Raw genomic sequence first — 25077 nt, forward strand, 5'->3', positions numbered from 1 at the left:
TAAAGGCTTCTAAGGTTTTACAAACAACAGCAAAGCACCCTCCAGTCGGTTCCCCGCCTCGCCTCCCTCGCAGGACTCTGCAAAGCCCCGTCCCACGGCCTCAATTCCCTCCCGGTTCAACTGGTGACACCATTCCTGCCTCGTCAGACCTTCTGGGATGCGGTGCGACTGCGTGAAGGGCCTATGTCAGCTACCGAGCGCCGGGCATCTGCTAAAACCGAGGCGGGGGGCGAAGGCTAGGGAGAAAGGCCGGGGCGCAGACTGCGCAGCTTTAGGCCGGCTCCGCCCGGGAGTGCTCGCGGCTGCCCGAGGGCGCGGCTGCTCGCTTCTCCTGCAGCCCAGCCGCTGCCGCCGAGGCCTGCCCGTCCAGCACCCTTCCCTCCGCCTCTCGGGCGTCGCCGGCTCGCACGAGCACCGGGCCCGGGTGGCGCAGGCCCCGCCCCGGAGGCCCCGCCCCCGCGCCGGCGCTCCCGGAAACGCCGGCGGAGCTTCCCCGCATGGAGCGCGAGCCGCGCGCCTCGGAGGCCGCCCCCGCCGCGGCCGCGCTCTTCGCCTGGGTACGTGACTCCTCCCCCGGGCAGGGGCAGGGGCTGAGGGGCCCCGGGACCGGGAAGCCGCCGGCGTGGGCGGCACGAGTCCGAGCCTGCCCCTGGGCTGGAGCTGAGGCGAGGGCGGGCTGGGAAGCGTCCACGAGAGGCGAGCCACTTGGGAGCCTGCAGGCTGGTGGGGGTGAGCATGGAGGGGCTGAGGCTTCCGCGAGAGAAGCTGCGTCCCGAAGGAGCGCCCGGGAGATCGCGTGCAGGACTCGAAGGGGAGAGAGGAGCTCCCACCCCCGTCGGTGCCCCTACCCTCCCGTGGCCTGGAGGACCGAGGCCCTTCCGCAGCCCACCGCAGCCTGACGGGAGCATCCTCTGGGTGTGAGACCTGCAGAGACCCCGCGCCTTGGCCGATGCTCTGCTGTGACCCCCGGAGCATGCCTGTGCTGGGGCGTGGGAGTCGGAATGGTGCTGGTCTGGCGGGCGCAATGGGAGAGTCAAGGGTCGTCTTTCCGTGGGGGCGGAGAGAAGGCTTTGTGTTCCTAAACTGGCAACGTCTTGTGGCTCTTCATAGGTCGCATGCCAGCTGTACCAACCCCTTGACTGGGATGTCTGCGTCGCAAGGGGGCTCCTGTGTCTGATTCAGATCTTGCTTGGGGCCTGGCAGGCTCATTTGTCTTCAGGAAGCATTTGTTGACAAATGAGTGAATGAATGAATGAATGAACGAGTACCTGTGTACCCGGCTCATGGTCTCGTGTTTGGGAAATGCCCAAGAATAAGAGGGAGGGACACTAAGATTGCTGTCGCAATCAGTCTTTGTTGTCTAGTTTTTCAGAAGTAGCTGTCAGTCCAAGGTGGCACCTGTTGAGTGCCAGGCAACACTTTGGCAGAAGGGAGAGCACATGCGGCTGCAGCAGTGTAGCCGTCTGAGCGACTTGGAGGTGGCGCTTGAGCTGTGGGGGGCGTGGAGATTGGATGGTTGGTGTCTGTGTGGAGAGGTTCACATGCGAGAAAAAAAGCCTTTCAGATATGCCTTTTGTGCTGCGACGGGAATATTGCAGAACTCACCAAACTGCTGTGCATGGAGGCCTGATGGTGTGTGTTCTAACTGCTGCAGCCTCCATGTGGGGGTGTGTTCCTCAGCTAGGACTGCCATAAAAAGTACCACAGTCTGGGAGGCTTCAGCAACAGAAATTTCTGAGCTTAAGAGGCGGAGATGGAGGCCGCGGCGCCAGGTTTGTTTCCATACGGCATCTCTCTGGCTTCCAGACGCCACCTTCTTGCTGTGTGTGTCCTCCAGTGGCTTTTCTTCAAAGATGAGCATCCCTGGGTGTCTCTTCCTAGAAGGACACCAGTTGTATTGGATTCAGAGCCTTCCCTGAAGATCTCATTTCTTCTTTCACTGCCTCGTTAAAGGTACTCTCTCCAATACAGTTCTGTGCTGAGGTACTGGGGGCTAGAGCCTCATCAAGCATATTTTAGGGGCACACAGTGGAGCCTGTAACAACATACTTATCTCTCTGTGGCTGTGTGATGCGTCTGTGATATTTGTAAAAAAGGGAGGCAAAGATTTTTTTTTTTTTTTAGGATTTATTTATTTTATTACAAAGTCAGATATACAGAAAGGAGGAGAGACAGAGAGGAAGATCTTCCATCTGATGATTCACTCCCCAAGTGAGCGCAATGGCCGGTGCTGCGCCGATCCGAAGCCGGGAACCAGGAACCTCTTCTGGGTCTCCCATGTGGGTGCAGGGTCCCAAAGCATTGGGCCGTCCTCGACTGCTTTCCCAGGCCACAAGCAGGGAGCTGGATGGGAAGTGGAGCTGCCGGGATTAGAACCGGTGCCCATATGGGATCCCGGGGCGTTCAAGGCGAGGACTTTAGCCGCTAGACCACGCCACCGGACCCGGCAAAGATTGTTAATAATAGGTGATGGATGCTAACTTTCTGTTCATCTTACCTTTTCCTGAATTTAGCACCTTTTGCTGCAGTTTGTAATTAGAGTCCCAGAGTGCCCTGTGTCTCCTTTTTGTATCAGGTGTGCAGGAGCTTGTAACCTCAAGAGTGGGACGGCCACAGAAATCTCAGAGCTGGTTGAGACATCCTGGGCCTTTACACAGTCTTGCCTTTGCTCTTTCCTGGGTAGAGAGGGTCATGAGGCATTTTTTTGCATTTGCCTTGTAGATCAGTGCACATCTTCTCTGGGGCCAGCCCAGTTGCAGGGGAACTAACTGAGCAGAGTTCTTGCCTTCATGAAGTTTACCTTCCCTTGAGGGAGCAAGACAGGGAGCAAGTAAACGTAAGTGATGGCGAGGATAGTGAGAAAGCTAAGTAGTAAAGAGAGAAGGTCACAAAGGCAGGTGCTGTTTAGTTAGGGCCATATCCTTAATGTCTCATTAGGGAAAGCCAGGACTAGTTCCCCACATGTCCCTTTCCATCTTTTACTTAAAGGCACGTTAGGGAATGGTGAAAGGAGCAGGGTTTTCTCATCTTTGCCTGCAGCCCTGGTGATGGGGAGCCATGGAGCTCTTAGAGCTGACCAATTAACAGTGGGAAGTTGCTTAACCTCCCTGAGCTTCTGTTTCTTCGTCTGTGAAACAGAGTGAAAATGAAGTGGCAGTGTCTTTCTTGGATGAGAATTTTTTTTCAAAGGTCCAGAGTTTTATTGTTTTGACTACATTCTCTACACCTCTTTGGATAGGAATTAAAGATAACTGTCCTGGGGCTGGTGACATGTGGTGTAGCAGGCATCTGCATCACTCAACCACCTGCTGCTTTCCAGGCCTATACTTGGCAGGACATTGTAATTGGGAGTGGAGCTAGGACTGTGGTATGGGATGTGGGTGTCCCATCCGATGTCTTAACCACTAGGCTAAAAGACCACACTCAGGAACATATTTTCATTTGAATTTTTTATTTCCCCATTTATTTATTTGAAAGGCGCACATACACATGCACAGAATGGGGAAGTGATATTTCCTGTTCATTGATTCAGCCTATGAATAGCCAGAGCAGCTAGGACTCAGGTTGAAGCCAGGAGCCAAGAACTTCTGGCCAGTGAGGTAGTACAAGTTTTACTATTCATCTCTAGGAAGAATCAGCCTTGAAACAGTTATAAGGATTTTTGAAACTTTTAAAGAAAGATTTGTTATTTGAAAAATAGAGTGATGGAGGGCAGAGAATCAAAAGGAAGAGGAGAGAGGGAGGGGTAAGGGGAGAGACAGGGAGAGAGAGAGAGAAAGAGAATCTTCCATCCACTGGTTCACTCTCCAAATGGCTTCAGTGGTACAACCCAAAGTCTGGAGCTTGGAACTCCATCTGGGTCTCACATGTATGTGACAGGGGCCTGAGCATTTGAACCATCTTCTGCTACCTTTGCAGGAGCATTAACGGAATGAGATAAGAAGTGGCACAGCCAGGAATTGGCTTGGTGCTCTAATATGGAATAATGGCATTATGAGTAACAGTTTAAGCAACAGTTTAACGCCATAAGATTAGCCTTAACATTTTGAAATTCTAACATGATTATCCCTGCAGATTCACAATTCCTTATCTTCAAGTCTAAATACTCAAACTTTACTGGACATCTGGCTGTTTATAGTCTCTCCCCATTTGCTAATTTACAACTTTTTTTTAAAAAAGATTTATTTATTATTTTTATTACAAAGTCAGATATACAGAAAGGAGGAGAGACAGAGAGGAAGACCCTCCGTCGGATGATTCACTCCCCAAGTGAGCACAACGGCCGGCGCCGCACCAATCCGAAGCCAGGAACCTGGAAGCTCCTCCATGTGGTTGCAGGATCCCAAAGCACTGGGCCGTCCTTGACTGCTTTCCCAGGCCACAAGCAGGGAGCTGGATGGGAAGTGGAGGTGTCGGGATTAGAACCGGTGCCCATATGGGATCCCGGGCATTCAAGGTGAGGACCTTAGCCGCTAGGCCATGCTGCCAGGTCCTAATTTACAGCTGTTTTGCTTGTCGGATGCTGCCTCTGGGTCTTGCCGCAATATGAGCAATATATTACTTTCCTTATATCTATAAAATTCTGAATCTGGCTGCAAGAATTCCAGGTTAAGGATTATGGACTTTTGTTATAACAATGATAGACATATTTCCTACCAAGGCAAAAATCTATTTGTTTACAGGAATTTGGTGTGAATCTTAGAGTCAGAGAACATTGGACTTAGAGATCATTGCAGATCTCTTTGAGATAATGGTGCACCTTGCTTGAGGACATACATCCTTAGCTAGCTTTGGTGACAGAAAGCCATTGTCAGTTTCCCCAGTGCGAATGTGGGGAGAAGAGGCAAGCACTGCTCATTTTGTTTCTTTCCCTGTTCCTGTCCGTAGCCATCCAGGTAGTTACCTTTGTCAGAAGGAACCCTGTCTCCCAGTAGCTATACATGGGGTTGGAGCATTGGAAGGGAAAGGTTGGGGAATATGGGATAAGTTGTGGATGCTGAGGGCTCTGCTCTTTTGGAAATCCTGCTGTTCTAAGCAGAGGGCCACCATCAAAATGTGGGATGCATGTAACAACCTGCGTAAGCAGCCTCGCCTCTGACAGCTCAGCTGTTAGAGCACTGTTGGGATGAGGAAGTTAGAGACAAGTAGATAGATGTTGATGGTTGCGATCCTTCATCTTTGACTTATTTTATCCCTAGGGTGCGAACAGCTACGGGCAGCTTGGCCTTGGCCATAAGGAAGATGTGCTTTTGCCCCAACAGCTGACTGACTTCTGTAGACCTAAGTGCATTAGGAGAATCACGGGTGGAGGGGGCCATTCTGCTGTGGTCACAGGTAACTTATCCTTAACGTCCATTGTCTCTTGTTTTGCATAGGCCATTTCCCATCAGCTGTTCTGCTGTCATCTTTGAGCCTTTTGCATTTTGCAGAGGAAATGTTTTTGAAGGAGAGCCACATTAGAATTAGAAAATCTTAGATTGTCAGAGCTAGAAGAACTTAAGAGATCTTTGAGGTCATGCCCACCCACTCTTACCTGGATATTAGAGAAGAAGCTTGAAGAGGAATGCTGCTTTTTTAATGTTTCAGGACAAATTGGTGGAAAGTTACAATAGCATTTTATAACATATGTTACTACTTAACTTTCACCTCTGTGTTAGAAGTCTTTAGAAGGAGGTTGACTATTCCTTGAGAATAAGAACCTTTTAATTAAGTTAATTTTAATAAGAACCTTTAATCTTCCCTCAGAGTATCTAGGATAGTACCTACCAAGTACTTCAAGTGTATCAATATTGCCAAGAAGGGCATCTTGTTGAGAACATGAACTCTGGACTCCAGCTGCCTGGTTGTGTGCATTGTTAGCTGGATGGTTTTGGCTCGATGAGTTCCTGATCCATCCCTTGGGGATAATAATAATGGGTGAGGAGAATCAGTGAGATAATGGGCCTGTGTTGTGACTTTCATTTGTTTTTGGCACTTTTATAGACCATTTCTTCCATAAAGAAGTACTTAAAAGTTTATTTTGTATCTGTTTTGGCAGAAAAATGAATATAAGCCAGCCTGGATTAGCATCATAAATACTTTACTGTTACATTTTCTCATTTTCAAGGAATTTAAAATTAGCTCATTCTCATGAATGAAAGTACTGTTGACACCGTGCCTGAAGGGTAGGCTGGCTGTGCACATACAGTTCTTAGAATAGTACCTGGCACATCCTTAAGTGTTGGCTTTCTGTGGTACAGCAGATGCTCAGTTTAATGGTAGACTGACCACTGCTCCAGGACTCAGAGTTTCCATATAGATATTAGATTTAAGGCTGTTGGCCTTGTGTCATTTGGATGCAGAACACATGAACATATATAGCTTATGCATTTGTGGGAGAAAGAAGATATTGGTCTGTGACTGTAAGTACTGGCTCACTTTGGCAGCTGCACTTTTCTCTGGGCACACTGTCATCTTTATATTTTATAGATGCAGGAGGTCTTTTTGTTTGTGGCCTGAACAAACATGGACAACTGGGGCTTGGTCATACAGAAGATGTTCTCTATTTTACCCTCTGCAAATCCCTTCTGGGTTGTCCCATCCAACAGGTGGCCTGTGGCTGGGATTTTACCATTCTACTCACAGGTGAGTTGACTCCTAGATAACTCTGTCAGTGTGAAGGCTTTGGGTGAGGACATCGTGATGACGGTGGCTATATATTAAGTAAAAACTTCTTGTATTTAAAACATTCGTACAAATGTTCTCTGTGATTGTCAAACTTGGATGCTTTTTAAGTGAAAGTTTTTTTTTTTTTTGAATATTTTTACTTGAAAGGGAGAATTAGAGAGGAGAGAGAGATACTTCCATTCACTGATTCACTCCCCAGATGGCTGCATTGACTGGAACTGGGCTGGTTTGAGGCCAAGAGCCAGGAATGTTCTATGGGTCTCCCATGAGGATGCAGGGACCTAAGGCCCCGGGCCAGCTTTCGCTGCTTTCCTGGGTCATAAGCAGGGAGGTGGATCTGAAGTGGAGCAGTCAGGACTTGAACCGACACCTATAAGGGATGCTGGCATTATAATCAGAAGCTTAGCTTACTATGCCACAGTGCCAACCTCCCCCCATCTCCCCCCCCTTTTTAAAATTAGACTTGTTTTTTTTGCTTGAGTTGCAGAGAGAGAGGGAAAGACAGAGAAAGATATCTGTAATCCACTAGTTCACTCCCCAAATGGCCACAGTGGGACAAGCTAAAGCTAGGAGCCAGTAACTTCTGGAAACTTCTGGAAACGTCTTCAGAAACTTCACTTCTCCCAAGTGAGTGGCAGGGGCCCAAATACTTGAAGCATCATCTCTTGCCTTTCCCAGGTTGCTAACAAGGATCTGCATCCAAAGTAGAACAGTTGGGGCTTGAAGCCATGCCCACATGTGATGCTGGTGATGGCTTAACTTGCTGTGCCACAATGTTGGGCCCTAAAGAAAAATTGTTAATTCACTTACTCTAAGGACAGAATGAGAACAAGGGAGATTGACAGAAAAGAAACCTGTTTGCTGATTTACTCCTTAAATGGTCTTAACAGGTCTGAAAACAGGTCTAAACAAGCAGGTAACAACCCCATCTTGATCTGATACAGTACTCAGGCCGTCTTCTACTGCCTACCCAGGCATATTAGCAGGGTCCTAGATAGGAAGCAGAGCAACCAGGACTCACAGTGGTACTCTGATAGGGAATGCTGGTGTCCCACGCACGTGCAGTGTAAGCTGATATGCTGTAATGCCAAGCCCTAAAGGAAAGTTGTGATAGAGAGGAAGATTGAGATTAGGTTGGAAGACATTTGTTAGAGACTGGGAAGTCAACTAGATCACTCTTTTTTAAAATTTTAGTTGTTTTTTAGATCATTATTGATGGTTGCTTTCTGTCCTACAAATTAATGAAAACTATGTTCCTAGACTGGCTGGAGAGCAGTGCCAACTAAGGGTTTGTCACAGGATATTGTGATTGGGAAACATGAGAAAACAGAAGTTCCAGTAGTAAGGATGGCAGCTTTTTCCCATTAAAGAATTTTTTCCCCATAAATATGATCAGTCTCTGTGAAGCCAGGGTCTGTGGAATCACGAGGAGCATCTCTGCCTCTTCCTGCCACCTTCATGTGAATCCTGTTCAGCTTTAGCCATTGGTCACAAACATGTTACTTCTTAGATTGTCAGTTTATGTTCATTTTTTTCTTTTGCAGAAAATGGTCAAGTTCTATCATGTGGATCCAACTCCTTTGGCCAGTTAGGAGTTCCTCATGGACCACGAAGATGTGTGGTTCCTCAGACTATTGAGGTGAGGACTGTGATATTTACCTTGCCCATGTCCTGGTTGAGTGTTTCCAGGATATAATGATTATGCTTCCCCAGAATATAAAACTGGATGGTTTTCTGAAAGCCTGTGGGGTAGGAAAATTTGTTTAATAGTAGGTCTTTTTGAGAAGAGTTAGGTTATTAGAAAAACTTGTTAGCTCTTATACACATTGCAAAAATCTGTACATGAAAACAGTGAAAGTAATACATTTCATAAGATCATTAATAACAGCCTGCGGGACCACGGACCAGCACTGTGCTGAGATGGGATAGCAGTGACCCAAGGCACGTGAGCAGATACTCGGAAGCACAGACTCCTCAGAGAATAACCACACAGCAGCACGGGCGCCGGCTCTGGAGGGGAGTGCGGACTTGATCAAGTACGTCCTGCAGGACCCCGTCTGGCTGCTGATGGCCAACACGGATGACAACATCATGTTCACCTACCAGCTGCCTTCTCAGGACATGGAGATGGTGCTGAAGGAGGACAGAGAGAAGCTGCAGCTGTTGCACAAATCCCAACCCCAGCTCTCCAAGGGCCAGCGGCACACGGGCTGTGTGAGGTCCACCCCTGGGTGCAGACTGGCAGCCTGCCTACAGCGCTGGGTGTGGTGGAATGTGTGTACTTCGAGGACCAAGACCAGGGCAGCCTGTGCACACCGTACAAGGAGGATGACAGTGGCTCTCTAGGATTTGGCGAGGGGTCAGATGCCAAGCAGCAGGGCAGGCCCACCCTGAGTCGGGCACAGGCAGGACACTCATGGCCTCCTGCAGCTGTCAGCCCTTGCAGCCATTGGTCTGCCCTTGACAACCCCTGGAGATGGCAAGCTCTGCATAGCTTCTGTCACTTGCTTTGTTTTGTTAAAAAATGTCATGTTCTGAAGCTGCAGCCCCAGTCAGGGTGGTCTGGTGGCCAGGGGAAAGTTGCAGGACAGTCCAAGGAAGCGGCGGGTTCCCAGAAGTTTCTGACAGCTACAAGGATGAGGCCTGTGTCCTGAGACTTCATGCTGGGGTGTGGCTTCCAGAACTTTTCGAGGGTGTGCTTGCTCATGCCCCCTCTGCCTTCTCTTGGAGGCTGCTTATCGTGAGACTATTTTGTACTTTGATGCTTCTCTCCCCACATCAAGGGGAGTGTCGTCCCTTATAACATCCTTTCAGAGCAGTTCCCCTTCAGCCTTGGGCACAGCTGGCATCTCTGGCTGCTGCTGCTGCAGTGGGGCAGTTGAGTTGGCCCTTCGGTTGTAGTGAGAGAACAGCCCTCAGGGAGTCTGTGGCTGCAGGGCAACCCCAGCAGCATCCACTGTTTGACTGTCCGGATGCTTCGATGTCCTTTAGACCATTCTGGATGAAGTGTAAAGTGTTCCCACTCAGCAAATTGGATGCCTTCTTAGAGACCAGGCCTTGGCTGTGGTCCCTGGGCCCCATCTGGGTCTGCTGGAGCCCCCCAGAATACAGCTCGACCAGTCTAAGTCACACCTCTTCCTGAGAGCATGGACACAGGATTCCATGGGAAGTGGTGGGGGGATGGTTCCTGCCTGTGCCATGGGCACTGTCAGACCAGCGGGGCCTTCTGTCGCATCGTGTGCCCCAGAGGTGATTGGGAGAATGTCTTACTGGCCCCCCTGTGGATGATAAGTGATCACTGAGACACACAGCAGCTGACCTACAGTTGGACCAAGACCACAATAGAAAGAAGAAGGCAGGTCTCTCCTTGCTTCTAGTTGGAGACATGGCCAAGAGAAGGGTGACGTCTTGTATTCGAGGGGTTCGTAAAACCGCCTAACGCCTGAATGTGAAAAAGAAGAAGGAAAAGTGTGGAAGAAAAAAAGATGAAGAAAGAAAAAGGGACCCCGCAGTGTCACTTGAGGGTGGCCAGGAGCAGACTGGGTCCTTGGGGTGATGGAGGGTTCCTTTCACATCCCCCACAGCTGCCAGATGTCCTCCTAGGGAATGTTTACCACCAGCCTTGCGTGTGCTTGCCCACTGCCCATGGCCCCACGGCCTAGTGGGCTCTCTTGGTGAATGTGTTCACATGCTGTCGAGTGTCCAGGTCTCTATTGCTTGTGTACCTACCCCAGGGTTAGCCCTTCTCTGCTGTGAGCTGAGCCTTTTGAAAATATTCCTAAGAGACGTGTGAGCTTCCCTGGAGCTCCCAGGATGGACAGCGAACCTCATTGACAGGCAGTTCATTCCTGCACAAAATGGACTTGCATCTTCCAGTGTAATATACTTGTGTGACTGCTTGTATCTTTTAAAGACTTGTTTTGTCTTTTAGAGCATTGGTAAATAAAGCAAGTGCATCTTTATTTAAAAAAAAATCATTAATAATATTTTGCAGTTCTAAGGTGAGAGATAATGGGATCAGTGCCAGAAATAGGTCCAGAGAGGAGTTACTTGTTGAAAGATACTAATCTGGGCAAATGGTATTCAATGAGCAGGTGCATCGCTACCATCTTGGACCATAGTGCTAAGGAAAACCCCTGACTTGAGTTTGGAGTTCTTTTCAGTGCATTTTACTTAAAGTGTTCACATTGTAATTTTATCATAGTGAGACTAAAGAATTTTGAAAAAAAAATATGTTGGAATCTAAAATGAGTTTCATCACCTAAGCTGTCCTATTATCTAATTTCCTTAAATTCTGATTAAGATGGGAGATTTATTTTCACTGATGAACGGCATCAGTCTTTTGTCATCTTGCTGAACTTGGATGCTGGTCTGCGGGGTGTTATTTGGGGTAACAATTTTTTTTAATTCATTTTATTATTATTATTATTATTTTATAGTACAGTTTCATATTCCCTTATCCCCTCCCCAGTTCCCTCCCGCCCCAGTTCCTCTATATCATTACTAACATATAGTTCTTCATACTCAGTCATATGTCCATCATTGCGGGCCTGGACAATGGCAGAGAGTCCAGAATCTATTGTCAAGAAATAGTAAACAGTTTCATTGTAAGTCCATCTTTGTCTGGAAGCAGAAATGCATACCACACTGCATCCTCACATCTGGATGTTAGTCTCCGTTTCACAGCTACTGTACATCCCCTTAAATGAAAAGTCATGTTTCAAAATCAACAATAGAAAGAAAAGAGGAAATTTACAATGCCATGAAGTTAAATGACATGTTACTAGATATGATAGTCTCCATTATACAACTACTGTACATCCCCTTAAATGAAGTCGTGATACAAAATCAACAAATAGAAATTTACAATGCCTGAAGTTAAATGACATGTTACTAGATATGACAGTCTCCATTACACAGCTACTATACATCCCCTTAAATGAAGAGCCACAAAACAAAATCAACAACAGGAAGAAAAAAGAAATTAACAACACCAAGAAGTTAAATAACATGCTATTAAATGACTAACGTGTAGCTGAAGAAATGAAAATCAAGAACCTTCTTGAAGAAAATGATGCCACTGCATGATCTACGAGTCATTGAATGATTTAATCAGAAGAAAGTGTTTTGAAGAGATGAAACTAACAGAGAATAACAAAACCCATGTGATACAGTTTCTGCTAATCTTTGTTGAAGTGTGTCTCCTCCAGACAATAAACAGATAGGTTTTGTTTTATAATCCAGTCTACTACTCTGTGATGTTTGATTAAGCTTAAGCCATTTACATTCAGAGTTTAATATACATGGGTGTGACGTTGGTCCTGTCATTTTAGGAATGGGTTGTTCATTGGTTTAGTCTTCTGTTGTCATTTTCCTGGGATGTTCTTCCCATTTGCCTTTGGTTTTGGTAGGTGCTATTCCTCTTCTCTGTGAAGAGAACATCTTGAAGTATCATTTGTAGGGCAGGTTTGGAAGAGGCAAATTCTTTTAGCTTTTCTTTACTGTGGAAGAATTTTATTTCATTTTCAAAGACGAAAGAAAGCTTTGCTGGATATGTTATCCTGGGCCGACAATTTTTTTCTTTTAGAATCTGGAATATGTCACTCCATTCTCTTCTTGCCTGTAGAGTTTCCTGTGAGAGGTCTCCTGTGAGCTTAATTGGCATTCCTTTATATGTCAATTGATTTTTTTCACGTGCACATTTAAGGATCTTTTCCTTATGTTCAATTTATGTAACAATTTTCATGGTAAGCATATAAATTTAAGCTCTGTAATCCTTGTTGTAAGAAGTATTATAGCTCCCAACTACAGAGAAATGATCTTGTAAGAACCTACATATAAATGATAATTAATTTAGCTTAATTATATCATATAATTAAAGAAGACAGAGAGGAAGAATGATTACAATATGTTGGGTGACAGAATGAGGAAATGAAAATATTTGGACAGGTTGTCCTATGGAGCAATGGGAGGAAAGTGCCAATATGAAATATAATAGAAATTCACCCATTTTAATGGCATCTGTTGTGTGTAGGCACTGTACTTAGGAAGAATGAAGAAGACTTGTGCTAGCATTTGATACTCTTTTATAGTTCTGTAGTACGTGGCAGACACATAAAGGTAGTACCATTTCAGAACTATGATAGGTGCATGGAAAGCCCTGAAGAAAGTTTGGAATAGGAGGATGCACAGAATAAGTGCAAAGGCAGACTGTTCTAGACGGAAGCAGTTGTGTAAGCAAAGGTATAGAAGCATAAAACAGGATATTCGGATACTGTAAGTATTTTAGTATGGTTGGAATATTGAAAATGGTGGAAGTGCTGGAGTAAAGTGGATGGGGAGGACCTACTCAGGTAGTAAGAATAGTTGTGTAAGGACCAGATAGGACAGTGTGTCATAGGAAGGATCGAAGGAAGATTACTTAGGGAACTCACGTTGACAATCCAGATGAGAGAACCCTGGCCCCAAAGAAGGCAACAGGAGCAGGAATGGAGAGGAAGAGATGGAAATGAGTGGTGTTGGTGAGATTGAATCCATATATAAAGCTCTTCAGTTTTTGGGAGAAAAAAGCAAGAAAAAAAATGTTGAGAGGATAGTATATCTGCATTGTATTAGGAGTAAGATATGAGCATCCCCAAAGCTAGTGTGATTGTGGTTCTATTGACAGGAAAATGGTCTCCGAAAGCAAGAAGGCCAGAGCTCTATCCTTTGTACTGGTGACACTGCAACTAGCATGCTGTGTTTTCTGGCGGATTTGGTGCTTAGGCTCTAGGCAAACAGGTAAATGAAGGCCTTGTCTTGGAGGAATATTAAGTTCTGAAGTACCAGGGACCTCTCAACAAATATATGTGAGAAGACCCCCAGAGGGGTTGTGATTGATGCATAAACAGTTCTATTAAAAAGGCAGAGATTAGGACCTAGTGTAAAGATTCAGTGGCTAAATCCTTGACTTGCATGTGCCGGGATCCCATATGGGTGCCAGTTCGTGTGCCATCTGCTCCACTTCCCTTCCAGCCCCCTGCTTGTAGCCTGGGAATGCAGTAGAGGACGGCCCAAAGCCTTGGGACCCTGTACCCACGTGGGAGACCCAGAAGAAGTTCCTGGTTCCTGGCTTCAGATTGGCTCAGCTCTGACCATTGCGGCCACTTGGAGAGTAAACCAGTGGATGGAAAGATCTTTCTCTCTGTCTCTCTTTCTCTCTATAAATCTGCCTTTGCAATAAAAATAAGTACATCTTTAAACAAAGACAGAGAGTAAAGAAGAGCCCATTTGGGCTGGTGAAACTGAAGAGTTTTGGCCTAAAGAAGAGGTCTTCATCAGTTATCTGCTGCTATGTAGCAAATTATCCCAGAATTAGCAGCTTAAAACAATTAAGATTTATTATCTCACCACTTCTGAGGTTTGGGAAACTAGAAACAGCTTAGGTTTTCTCATGCACTTGCAGTGAGATGCCAGCTGGATTTGTATGCAGTCTGACGGGTCAGTGGGGTCGGCCGACCCGTTTCCAAGCTCTTGCATGACTGGTGGCAGTTCTTCAGTTCCTTGTCATGCTTGGCCTCTCTGTAGCACTATTCACAGTGGCACCTAGCTTCTCCCAAGAATAATGGGGCGACGGTGGGTTTGGGAGCTTGAAACCAAGCAGGGAGCCGCAGTGCCTTTTCTCACCTAGTCTCTGAATCACACATTGCTTTCTAATTCCGTTCATTAGAAATGTGTCACTAAGTCCAGCCCACACACAAGTAGGGGAGTTGAGTTCCACATCTTGAAGGGAGGCATATCAAAGACTTTGAGAACCTATTTTTGAAACCACCATAAGATGTCTTAGAGGGGACATGACAACTGTCTTCAAATATTTGGAAAGCTTTGTCATTGTCAGAAGCTGCAGGCAGGTAGTTTTGGCTCCATCTAAAGAGATAAAAGGAACAATGCAAAGATGTAACACTTGTGAGGAGATGCTGAGTACTGTGTTGCTGGGGGTAGGTGTTTGGCAGGGGTGGCTGAGCACTTGTGAGGCTGTTGTAGAGGGTTTCTAATGTTAGGTAGGGCTTGAACTAGAACAGCAGTGGGAAAACTAAGAGCTCTTTGTAAATAAAGTGTAATTGGAACACAGCCATACTCATTCATTTTTGTATAGCCTAGCTGCTTTTGTGTTACAATGCCAGAACTGAGATGTATGACAGAAACCATATGGCCTGTAAAGTCTTAAATGTTTACTGTCTGGCCTTTCACACAAAGCATTTATTAACTCCTGGACTGGGATGACTTTTGAAGTCTCTCCCAGCGATGATGTTGTATTATAAAAAGATTTCTTAAAAAATGAGGGCTAAATATAGATGTATTTGTGAGTAGAACTGTTGAAAGAGGACCATGCTGCATTGTATTTCGGGATAAATTACATGAAGTTTTGTAGATGAGTAATTCTGGGATCTAAACCCTTTGCTTTATTTCTGCAGCTCCTGAGAGAGAAGGTTGTTCATGTTGCAGCTGGACTCAGGCATGGATTAGCTGTCACAGGTGACTGTTTTGCCGTTTTTTAAGATTTGTTTATTTTTATTGCAAAGACAGATTTACAGAGAAAAAGAGAGAAAGACCTCCATCTGCTCACTTACTCCCCAAATGACTGCAATGAGCCAATCTGAAGCCAGGAGCTTTTTCCTGGTCTCCCACACGGGTGCCAGGTCCCAAGGCTTTGGGCCGTCCTCGACTGATTTCCCAAACCATAAGCAGGGGCCTGGATGGGAAGTAGAGCAGCTAGGCTATAAACTGTCACCCATATGGGATCTTGGTAACTGTAAGGTGAGGATTTAGCCACTGTACTATTGCGCTGCACCTTCATTTTGTCTTTATTTTAAACAGACATGCTGTAAGAAGAAACTGAGCTTTAGGAGGAAAGTTCTTTTAGTAGTGTTGATGGTTTGTATTTCTGACTAACGGGCGGGGAGCAGAAGTTGGATGTCACATGGGAAAGCCTTTAGGTGGTAGGGAAGAATCAATAAAGTTTTTCTAGGCATGGTGCTAGGTTCCCCTTATTTATTCCCCACAACAAGAATAACTGAGTTTTTTGTTTGGAGACCGAGGCCTACAGGGATGAAGTGCTTGTGTAAGGTTTTCCAGGGTGAAAGCGGTAAGAGGTACAGTTGGGATCAGAGTCTGGTTCACGTTGTTTGCAGTGCACTGCCTTACCAGTGGATTTTAATGTTTTCTTCAGTTTAAAAATGCTGAATGAGCTTGTCTCGTGTGCTCTCTCTGTGATGGAACATGTGTGTATGAGGTGGAGTGGGGCAGTGGCAGATGGGCGAGTGGTGACTCTGTTGTCTGTCCCTTGCTCCTGCTTTTGCTCTCCCTCCTTTTGGACTAAGGACAGCACTAACTGGCCATGGCACCCGGGCTCCAGCGTCTGCGTGAGTCCATCTGTGGAGTGGAGGAAGATGAGGGACCAGGTGAGGAAGAGCAGTACAGCTTTGTGTTGATGCTCTCCAGGGGCTTAGGGCTGAGTGTATTTTGTTGTTGTTTTTGTTTCTTTGTTTTGATTTTTTAAAGAGATTTTTAATTTGTTTATTTGAAAGGCAAAATTGTAGAGAGAAAAAGGGAGAGATAGAAACAGATCTTCCTTCCACTGATTCACTTCCCAGATGACTGCAATGGCCAAGCCTGAGCCAGGCCGAAGCCAGTGGTAGAAGCCTCATATCCACGTGGATGGCAGGAGCCATGGGCATCCTCCCCTGCTTTTCCCAGCCCATTAGCAGGAAGCTGGGTTGGAAGTGGAATGTTCAGAACATGAATTGCTGTTTATAAGAGATTTAAGTGTTGCAGACAGTGATTTTGGTTTCAGTGCTACAACACCAGCCCCGAGTATTTTTTTTTTAAGATTTAGTTTTACTGTAAAGGCAGATTTACAGAGAGAAGGAAAGAAAGAAAAATCTTCCATCTGCTGGTTCACTCCACAAGCGGCTGCAATGGTCTGAGCTGAGCTGATCCAAAACTAGGAGCCAGGAGCTTCTTCTGGGTCTCACATGCGGGTGTAGAGTGCCAAGGCTTTGGGCCATCCTCTACTGCTTTTCCAGGCCACAAGCAGGGAGCTGGATGGGTAGCAGGGGTGCTGGGATTAAACCGGCGCCCATATGGGATCCCGATGTGTGCAAGGCGAGGATTTTAGCCACTAGACTATAGTGCCAGGCACCTGAGTCTATATTAAAAAAGTAAACTTTTATTTTGAGCTAACAGTAGATTCATAAGCAATTATAAAAAATCAAATCAGCCTCACGTGTCTTTTCCCAGTGTCTTCCAACGGAGTATGTTTTGAAATGATGGTGCGATAGTGCAACCTGGGGTCTTGACACTGACATAGTCAAAAACAGAACCAACTCTTTACTCTTCCTGCTGCCCTTTCTGGCCACATTCACTTCCTTTCCCATCTTTTTTCTAGCTCCTGATAGCAATTTTTGTTTGTTCTCCATTTCTAGGATATCATTGTGAGATGTTACATAAATTGTATCATACTTTTGAACTGTTTTTTTTTCCACTCAGCATAATTTCTTGGAGATTCATCCAATTTGTGTGTTTCAGTAATTCATTCCTTTTGTTTTTGAGTATTATTCTTGTGGATGTACTCCTGTACTAGTCTAGTAGGGCCTAACAAGATATCAGAGACTGAGTGGTTGAAGCAAGAGACATTCACTTTGTCACCCTCCTGGAGGCGGAGAGTCCAGGTTCAGGGTGCTGTCAGGGTTGGTGAGACCTTTCTTCCTGGCATGTAGTTAGTCATCTTCCTGTGTCCTCACTTGGCCTGTCTTTTGTGCACCCTTGGAGAGAGATCTCTGGTGTCTCTTCTTACAAGAAGCAAATCTATTTGCTTATTAGATTTCCATCTTTTATTCTAGCTCCTGATACCACCCAAACCACTCCATGTAACTTTCCTTACCTCCTTAGAGGCCACATCTCCAAAAATGATCGCTTCAGAGGTTAGGGGGCTTCAGCATTTGAATTTTGGAGCAATACAATGGAGTCAAAAACAATCACAATTTGTTTAACCAATTACCCATTGAAGGACATCTAGGTAATTTCTGGTTTTTGGCTATTAAGTATTTGTGGGGAGATTTTTGTATGCGCATACATTTCATTTCTCTGCAGTAAATGCCTAGGAGTATAATTGCTGAGTTGTGTGGTAGTAATTACATTTCCACGAGTAGGTTATTTTCTTACTGATCAGCAAGACTGAAGAATTGCTAGTCACTGATTTACTTTGCCCTTTCCTATTGACTTTGTATAGTTGCTATTTTTTTTCAGATTTATTTATTTATTTATTTATTTGAAAGGTGGGAAGAGAGAGAGGGAGAGAGATATCTTATAATATTTTCCATCCTCTTGTTCAACTTCCCAAATGATCATAGCAGTTAGGGCTATACTAAGCCAAAGCCAGGAGCCCAAAACTCCAGCCAGGTCTCCTTCATGGGTAGCACTGGCTCAAGTACTTGTGTTTCATCCACTGTCTTCCCAGGAACGTTAAAAGGAAGCTAGACCTGAAGTGGAGCAGACAGAACTCGGTGTTCTGATATGCAAGTGGTGCTGACATTGCAAGTGGTGGCTTAATTCATTGCACCACAGTACTGCCCTGTAAAGTCTTACAGTGTTATTGAGGTAAACTTTGATATGTAAAGGACTGCATCTATTTCATGTGTGGAGTTGGATGGATTTGAACTACCTATGATTCCGTCACCAAAGTAAAGGTAGTAGACATATTTAGTACCTCCCAAGTGTCTTTGTGTCCCTTTGGTTTGTGTATATGTTTGTGTTTTGTAGTAAGAATACTAATGACATGAGATCTAGCCTCTTAACAAATGTTGAAGTACACAGTACTGAACAACTTTTCCAATTTCCCTTGCTCCCCAGTCTCTGGAGCCACTATTCTGTTTTCTGCTTCTATGATTTTGACTTTTACAGATACCTTGTTTAAGCGATAGGTGCTATATCTGTCCTTTGGCTTATTTCACTTTGAGTAATGTTGTTCAGATTCATCTGTGTTATCCCAAGTGACAAGGCTTCATTTTTAAGGCTGAATAATGCTCCATTGCACGTTTATATTATATTTTGTTTCTTAAATTTATTTTTAAAATTAATTTTCCCCTTCTTAAAAGATGGAGTGAGGAAGTGAGGGGAAGAGAAAGAATGAGAGGTGAGAGAATGAGACAGAGAGAGAGAATGAGACAGAGAGAGAAAATCTTGCATTTGCTCATTCACTGTTCAAATGCCTGCCAAGCCGGGGCTGGGCCAGGCTGAAGGTGGGAACTTGGAACTCCATCTGGGTCTCCTGTGTGGTGGTAGGGGCCCAAGCACTTCAGCCACTATCAGCTACCTCCCGGGATGTGTTTGTAGGAAGCTGCATGGGAAGCAGAGTTACCAGGACTTGAACTAGCACTCTGATATGGTATATGGGCATTGTAAGTGGCAACTTAACTTGGAATGCGAACATCTCAGATGTCAGCTTAACCTTCTGCACCACAATGCCAGACCCTGTTGCCATGTCCCGACTTTTGAGAGTAATGTTCCACTGAACACGTTAGTGTTGTTCTTTGCAGATGTGAGATGATCTCATTGATTTGCATTTTCCTGATGATTAGTAACATTGAACATGATTTCATATACCCTTTGGCCACTTGTATGTTTTTGGAGAAACATCTACTCCAGTGCTTTTTCTGTTTAAAAATTTTTGCTATTGAGTAATAGGAATTCCGTTTGTATTCTACAAGTTAACTGCTTGCCAGACAAGTGGCTTATAGGAATACTGATAAATGTAATTGCTAGCCACGAATGTAAATTGCCTTTTTAAAAGATTCATTTTATTTATTTATTTATTTTAATTGGAAAGGCAGATTTACTGAGATAAAGATAGATAGAAACATCTTCCATCCACTGGATCACTCTCCAAGCGGCCGCAATGGCCAGAGCTGAGCCAATCCAAATCCAGGAGCCAGGAGCTTCTTATGGGTCTCCCATGTAGGTGCAGGGCCTCTAAGACTTGAGCCATTCACTGCTGCCTTCCTAGGTCATAAGCAGGAAGCTGGATGGGAAGTGGAGCAGCTGGGACACGAGCCGGTGCCCATATGGGATGCCTGTGCTGCAGGTGGAGGATTAGCTTGCTTCACCATTGTGTTAGCCCTTCCTTATTGTTTTTGTTGTGACAAAATGTTTGTGACAGAAAGTTTACCATCTGAATCATTTTGAAAGATAGAGTTCAGTGGTGTTAAATCTGTTAGTGTCAGTTTGCCATTATCACCATCCACGTCTAGTACATTTTTCATCTTGCAAACCTGAAGCTATGGCCAGTTAACAGTAACTCCCAAACTTCCCCACGCAGCCTCTGGCAGGGACTGCTCTGCTTTCTGTTTCTAATTTTCACTCTAAGTACCTTATATGAACAGAATCATTAACTATTGTTCTTTTGGTGATGGGTTTATATTAATTAACATGATGTCCTTATGTTCATCTGTGGAGTATGTCAGCATTTCTGTCCTTTTTCAGGCTAATCATATTCGTGTGTGTGTGTATGCATATATATAACATTTTTCTTATTAATTCATCCGCTGATTGACATTTGGATTGCTTCTATGAATTAACTATTGTTAATAGTACTGGTTGAAATATGGGTGTGTAGGGCCCAGCATGATGGCTCAGTGGCTAATTTCTCGCCTTGCGTGTGCCAGGATCCCACATGGGTACTGGTTTGTGTCCTAGCTGCTTCATTTTTCATCCAGTTCCCTGCTTAGGGCCTGGGAAAGCAGTTGAGGATGGCCCAAAGCCCGAGGACCCTGCACCCACGTAGGGAACCCAGAAGAAGCTTCTGGTTCCTGGCTTCGAATCGACTCAACTCTGGCTGTTGTGGCACTTGGAGTGTGAACTAGCGGATGGAAGATTTTTCTCTTTGTCCTTTCTCTGTAAATCTGCTTTTCCAGTGAAAATAAGTAAATAAACTGACAAAAAAAGTGTTTACATAGTTCTTGCCTGATTATAAAATGATTCTATTTTTAATGTTTTAGCTAACTGCCACATTATTTTCTGTAGTGACTGTACCATTTTACATTCCCACCAATAGTGTACAAGGGTTCCAGTTTATCCTGAACTTACCAGTATGTTTTTTCTTTTTTTTTCCTTCCTCCCTTCCTTCCTCCCTTCCTTCTTTCCTTCATTATTTCCTCCCTCCCTCCCTTCTTCTCTTTCTTTCTTCTTCTTTTTTTTAGATTTATTCATTTTTATTGGAAAGGCAGATATACAGGGACATACAGATACAGAGAGAAAGATCTTTTGTTGGCTGGTTCACTCCCCAAGAGGCCACAATGGTCAGGGCTGAGCTGATCCAGGACTTCTTCTGGGTCTCCCAAGCAGATGCAGGATCCCAAGGCTTTGGGCTGGCCTTGACTGCTTTCTCAGGCCATAAGCAGGGAGTTGGATGGAAAGTGGAAAAGCAGCTGGAATACGAACCAACATCATATGGAATCACGGCACATGCAAGGCGAGGACCTTAGCTGTGCCTGTAAGGTTTGCTTTTATTGCAACTTTGTGCTTTGCTCACATTGTGCTCAGTATCATAGCTTGTTTTTTAGAGAGCAGGCTTGTCTGTTTACAAGCTAAAGGACAATTACTGGTCATAACATAGTTCCAGAGGAATTGGTTTTGGGTGATAGATCCCATTACATACACATTTGACTGTAAACCAAATATATAGAATTTCATCTGTGTGTTGTATGATGTTCACACTTGAGTAATTGAATTAGGCTTACTGGAAATGGAAATAAAAGGCCATTCCACTGAACTCATAGTTATTTGGAAGCTACCTTGCAATTGGAGTATGTATTGATTTGACAATTAGAAATTTTTGAATTCATCTTGGTGTAATGGAAACGGTAGTGCATTAGGTGTCAAAAGAACTGACTTTTAACATTTTCTCTGTTACTGCTACCCTGTGTTGTCTTGGAGAAATCATGTTTTGTATTCAGGACTTCAGTTTTCTTATCTAGTAAATGTGAACAGTGACCTGGATGATATTCAGGATTCTTTTGCACCTGGTTTGGAGTGTGGGTTTTCCTGGCAGGATAATCCTGAACAGAGTGTCATTCTAATGCTGTGACTCTGGATTGTTTGTCTTAGACCTTTTGGAGGAAATTTTACTGTATTGGAATTTATTTTCATGGTTTTAGATTGCCCTGAAGACTGGATTTGTTATTTGTCTGATGGTAATTTTTATGACCAGCCACAAGAAACTTTGAAAAAATTGAACCTTTTCATGCTTACTACTCATGCTATTTGAGAATTGAGAATTTCCCAGATGTGAGTTTAATGAGCAATCTGGTCAACCGCTAATGTACTTTTTCTGTTTTTCTCTTCTGCTTCACTGGGAAGTGAGTGGCATGGTGTTCCAGTGGGGGACTGGTTTGGCATCATCAGGACGACGATTGTGCCCTGGGAAGACTCTTCCTTTGTTCTTGACAGCAAAGGAACCAAGCAGAGTGACAGGTGGGACCTTTTGATCTTCTTTGTCTTATGTTTATTCTTTATCAGGAAGCAGACAGACGGATAACTGAAATTTCACTTTTTCTGGTGTTTGGTTTCTTTTTCTTGTTGATTGGTCTGTTGGTCTTGTTGGGATTTTTGTGGACCCACATGATTTTGTTGGCTGCCGGAGTTTGAAACCCATTGAGAAGTAGATACAAAACAGGGAGGTGGTGATGAAAATGGTAGTTCTAACAAGTATTCAAATTTGGTTTGGCAGACATAGTTTAGATTTTTAGATACACTGTATAGTAATAATGAGCTTCTAAATTCTGAACCTTAAATTGACTTGACCCAGTAGGCACTATAACAGCTTATGTATGTAGTCAGCCCTGCAAAGCTTACTGCATGGCCAGAATGGCGTGAGGAGTCACCCTGTGAACAAGCAGATCTCAAAAGAAGAACTTAGAAGGACTGTGTTGCACATGCTCAGTTCCTGCTCCAAAAAGGGAAGCAAAAGTGAGTGAGGATGTAGAGAGAGGGGCCTGAAGTATTCCTATAGGGAAATTTCTTTACATAAAAACGTGTGGAGTAGATAGTGAATATTCTCTGCTCAATTGCACTGGTCAATTTTGTTTGTCAATATGGCTTTCTCTATGGCATTGTCTTCTCTCCTTCTCTCTCCTTTACTTTTCCTTTCCCCTATTCCGTCTCTCTGTCTCTCTCTCTCCTCCCCTGCTCCCTCTTGTTTCTCTGTTTTCTGTAGATTTTTCTGTGATTACAGTATGAGGTTGCCATCTACTTTTCTTCTCCCCCTTTTCTTCTCACACTGTCTTGCTTTGTGTCCTAGTTCACTGAAGTTGGACTTTAAGAAAAACTGGACAGGAGCTCTTTAACTTTTCTCTAACTCTTCTTTAGTTCAGATCACATGAAGGATTTTTGAACATGGTGGGAAGGGGTGGGGAAAGGAAAGGGTACGGAGGCTAAGTGAGGATGATGTATATTGGTGTTGGGGTTGTTCTGTTTTACCTTAGTCCTGGGCCCTGTTTATGTCTGTTGGCAATGGGGATGGGTGGGGGACTCGGGTTAGCTTTCCTGAAGCCCTGGGACTGAGTTGGGTAAGCTAACACGGGAGAAAGAGACATTGTATTCTGGGTAGGCAGTCTATTTGTAAGCCTTCATAGTATAGGGGCCAGCATTGTGGCATGTTGGGTAAAACTGCCACCTACAATGCCCTGAATCCTGTATAGAGGTGCTGGTTTTGTCCCACCTGCTCCCCTTCTTTTCTAGCTCCCTCTTAATAGCCTGGGAAAAGCATCAGAAAATGGCCCAAGTGTTAGGGCTCCTGCTGTCCATGGGGGAGACTGGATGAAGCTCCTGGCTCCTGATTTCAGACTGCCCAGTGTTGTCTTGGGGAGTAAACCAGTGGAAAGAAGATTCCTCTTTTCTGTGTTTCTCCTGTGCTCTCTGTAACACTTTTTTTTTTTTTTTTAAGATTTATTCATTTTATTATAGCCAGATATACAGAGAGGAGGAGAGACAGAGAGGAAGATCTTCCGTCCGATGATTCACTCCCCAAGTGAGCCGCAACGGGCCGATTCTGCGCCGATCCGAAGCTGGGAACCTGGAACCTCTTCCGGGTCTCCCATGCGGGTGCAGTGTCCCAAATGCACTGGGCTGTCCTCTACTGCTTTCCCAGGCCACAAGCAGGGAGCTGGATGGGAAGTGTAGCTGCCGGGATTAGAACCGGTGCCCTTATGGGATCCCGGGGCTTTCAAGGCGAGGACTTTAGCCACTAGGCCACGCCACCGGGCCCGCTTTCTGTAACTCTTTCAAATAAATGCATTTTTAAAAATAAATCTTCATGAACATTTTTTTTCCGTCTTTGTTAATGTATTCACTGATCCCTAGTCATATTCCGCTTTCCCTTTCCTCAGGGTCATGGACAAACTGTTACCTCTCTCTGAAATATCATTTTTTTCCTTTTTCCTCTGGGACACTCTTAAGAATTTCTCAGAATTTCTCAGAATATAGCTCAGATAGAGCCTTTGCAATAAAGGCTCTTTCCTCTTCCAGACACCATTGCATTTTCTTTCCTTGCGTGGATAGTACAGTGCATTGTACTACTGTGAATTGTTTATATGTTTTCTCAAATGGCAAAGATTAGGAATTTTTTTTTACTGAGCAGTGTGTCATCCTGTTCTATTTTTGCATAGGAACTATATCTTGGAAGGAATGAAAAAATTTTTAAGAATTTACTTTTTTGGGCCTGGCTCAGTGGCTGAATCCTCACCTTGAACACACTGTGATCCCATGTGGATGCTGGCTCCCGTCCTAGCTTCTCCACTTCCCATTTGGCTTCCTGCTTGTGTCCCAGGAAGGCAGCAGAGGATGGCCCAGAGCCTTGGGATCCTGCGCCTATGTGGGAGGCCCAGAGGGGGCTCCTGGTTTCTGGCTTTGGATCGGCTCAGCTCTGGCTTTTATGGCTACTTGAGGAGTGGGCCAGCAGATGGAAGATCTTTTTCTCTCCTCTCTGTAAATCTGCCTTTCGAATTAAAAAAAAAGAATTTCATTTTTCGTTTGGGTTTCCTTGGGGCACAGCTTAGATTCAGAGTTGAATTAGTAGAATTTTATGATGAGATATTAGAATGGGTCATCAGTTTCCTGCCCTTGAAGGTCCTTTTACCGGCTCCCGTCTTCACCTCCCTCATTCCTGCAGGCTGTGGAGCTAGATCCCCGACTTTCCCTTCCTCACCTGGCTACATGGGCGGAGAACTTCCGGTCTGGTGAATGTGACTGAAAACATCTGCTTTGTACTGTTGTCATTCTGCGGGATACTTGAAGGTGTGATTGTTGTGGGCTAAGGAGTTGATTAGTGCTCGTTGGGCTGAGTAGGAACAGGAACTGGGCAGGAACAGGAATTGGGCT

General features: G+C 44.9%; 1 protein-coding gene across 5 annotated transcripts in view; it reads left to right on the plus strand.

Moving 5' to 3' along the window:
* The first annotated feature begins 434 nt into the window (after positions 1 to 434).
* SERGEF (secretion regulating guanine nucleotide exchange factor) overlaps positions 435 to 25077 on the plus strand; it is a 259501-nt gene continuing 234858 nt past the window's right edge. For 4 of the 5 annotated variants that reach the window (XM_004593829.2, XM_058663277.1, XM_058663276.1 and 1 more), the window contains exons 1-6: positions 435 to 557; positions 5199 to 5334; positions 6469 to 6624; positions 8211 to 8305; positions 15120 to 15180; positions 22060 to 22173. In XM_004593829.2, the coding sequence (XP_004593886.2) occupies positions 498 to 557; positions 5199 to 5334; positions 6469 to 6624; positions 8211 to 8305; positions 15120 to 15180; positions 22060 to 22173 (622 nt within the window). In that variant the 5' untranslated portion in view covers positions 435 to 497. The remainder of the gene's footprint in view (positions 558 to 5198; positions 5335 to 6468; positions 6625 to 8210; positions 8306 to 15119; positions 15181 to 22059; positions 22174 to 25077) is intronic. The other variant, XM_058663278.1, reaches the window with a different exon arrangement.

The sequence above is a fragment of the Ochotona princeps genome, chromosome 4, assembly GCF_030435755.1.
Source record: "Ochotona princeps isolate mOchPri1 chromosome 4, mOchPri1.hap1, whole genome shotgun sequence".
NCBI classification, from domain to species: Eukaryota; Metazoa; Chordata; class Mammalia; order Lagomorpha; family Ochotonidae; genus Ochotona; species Ochotona princeps.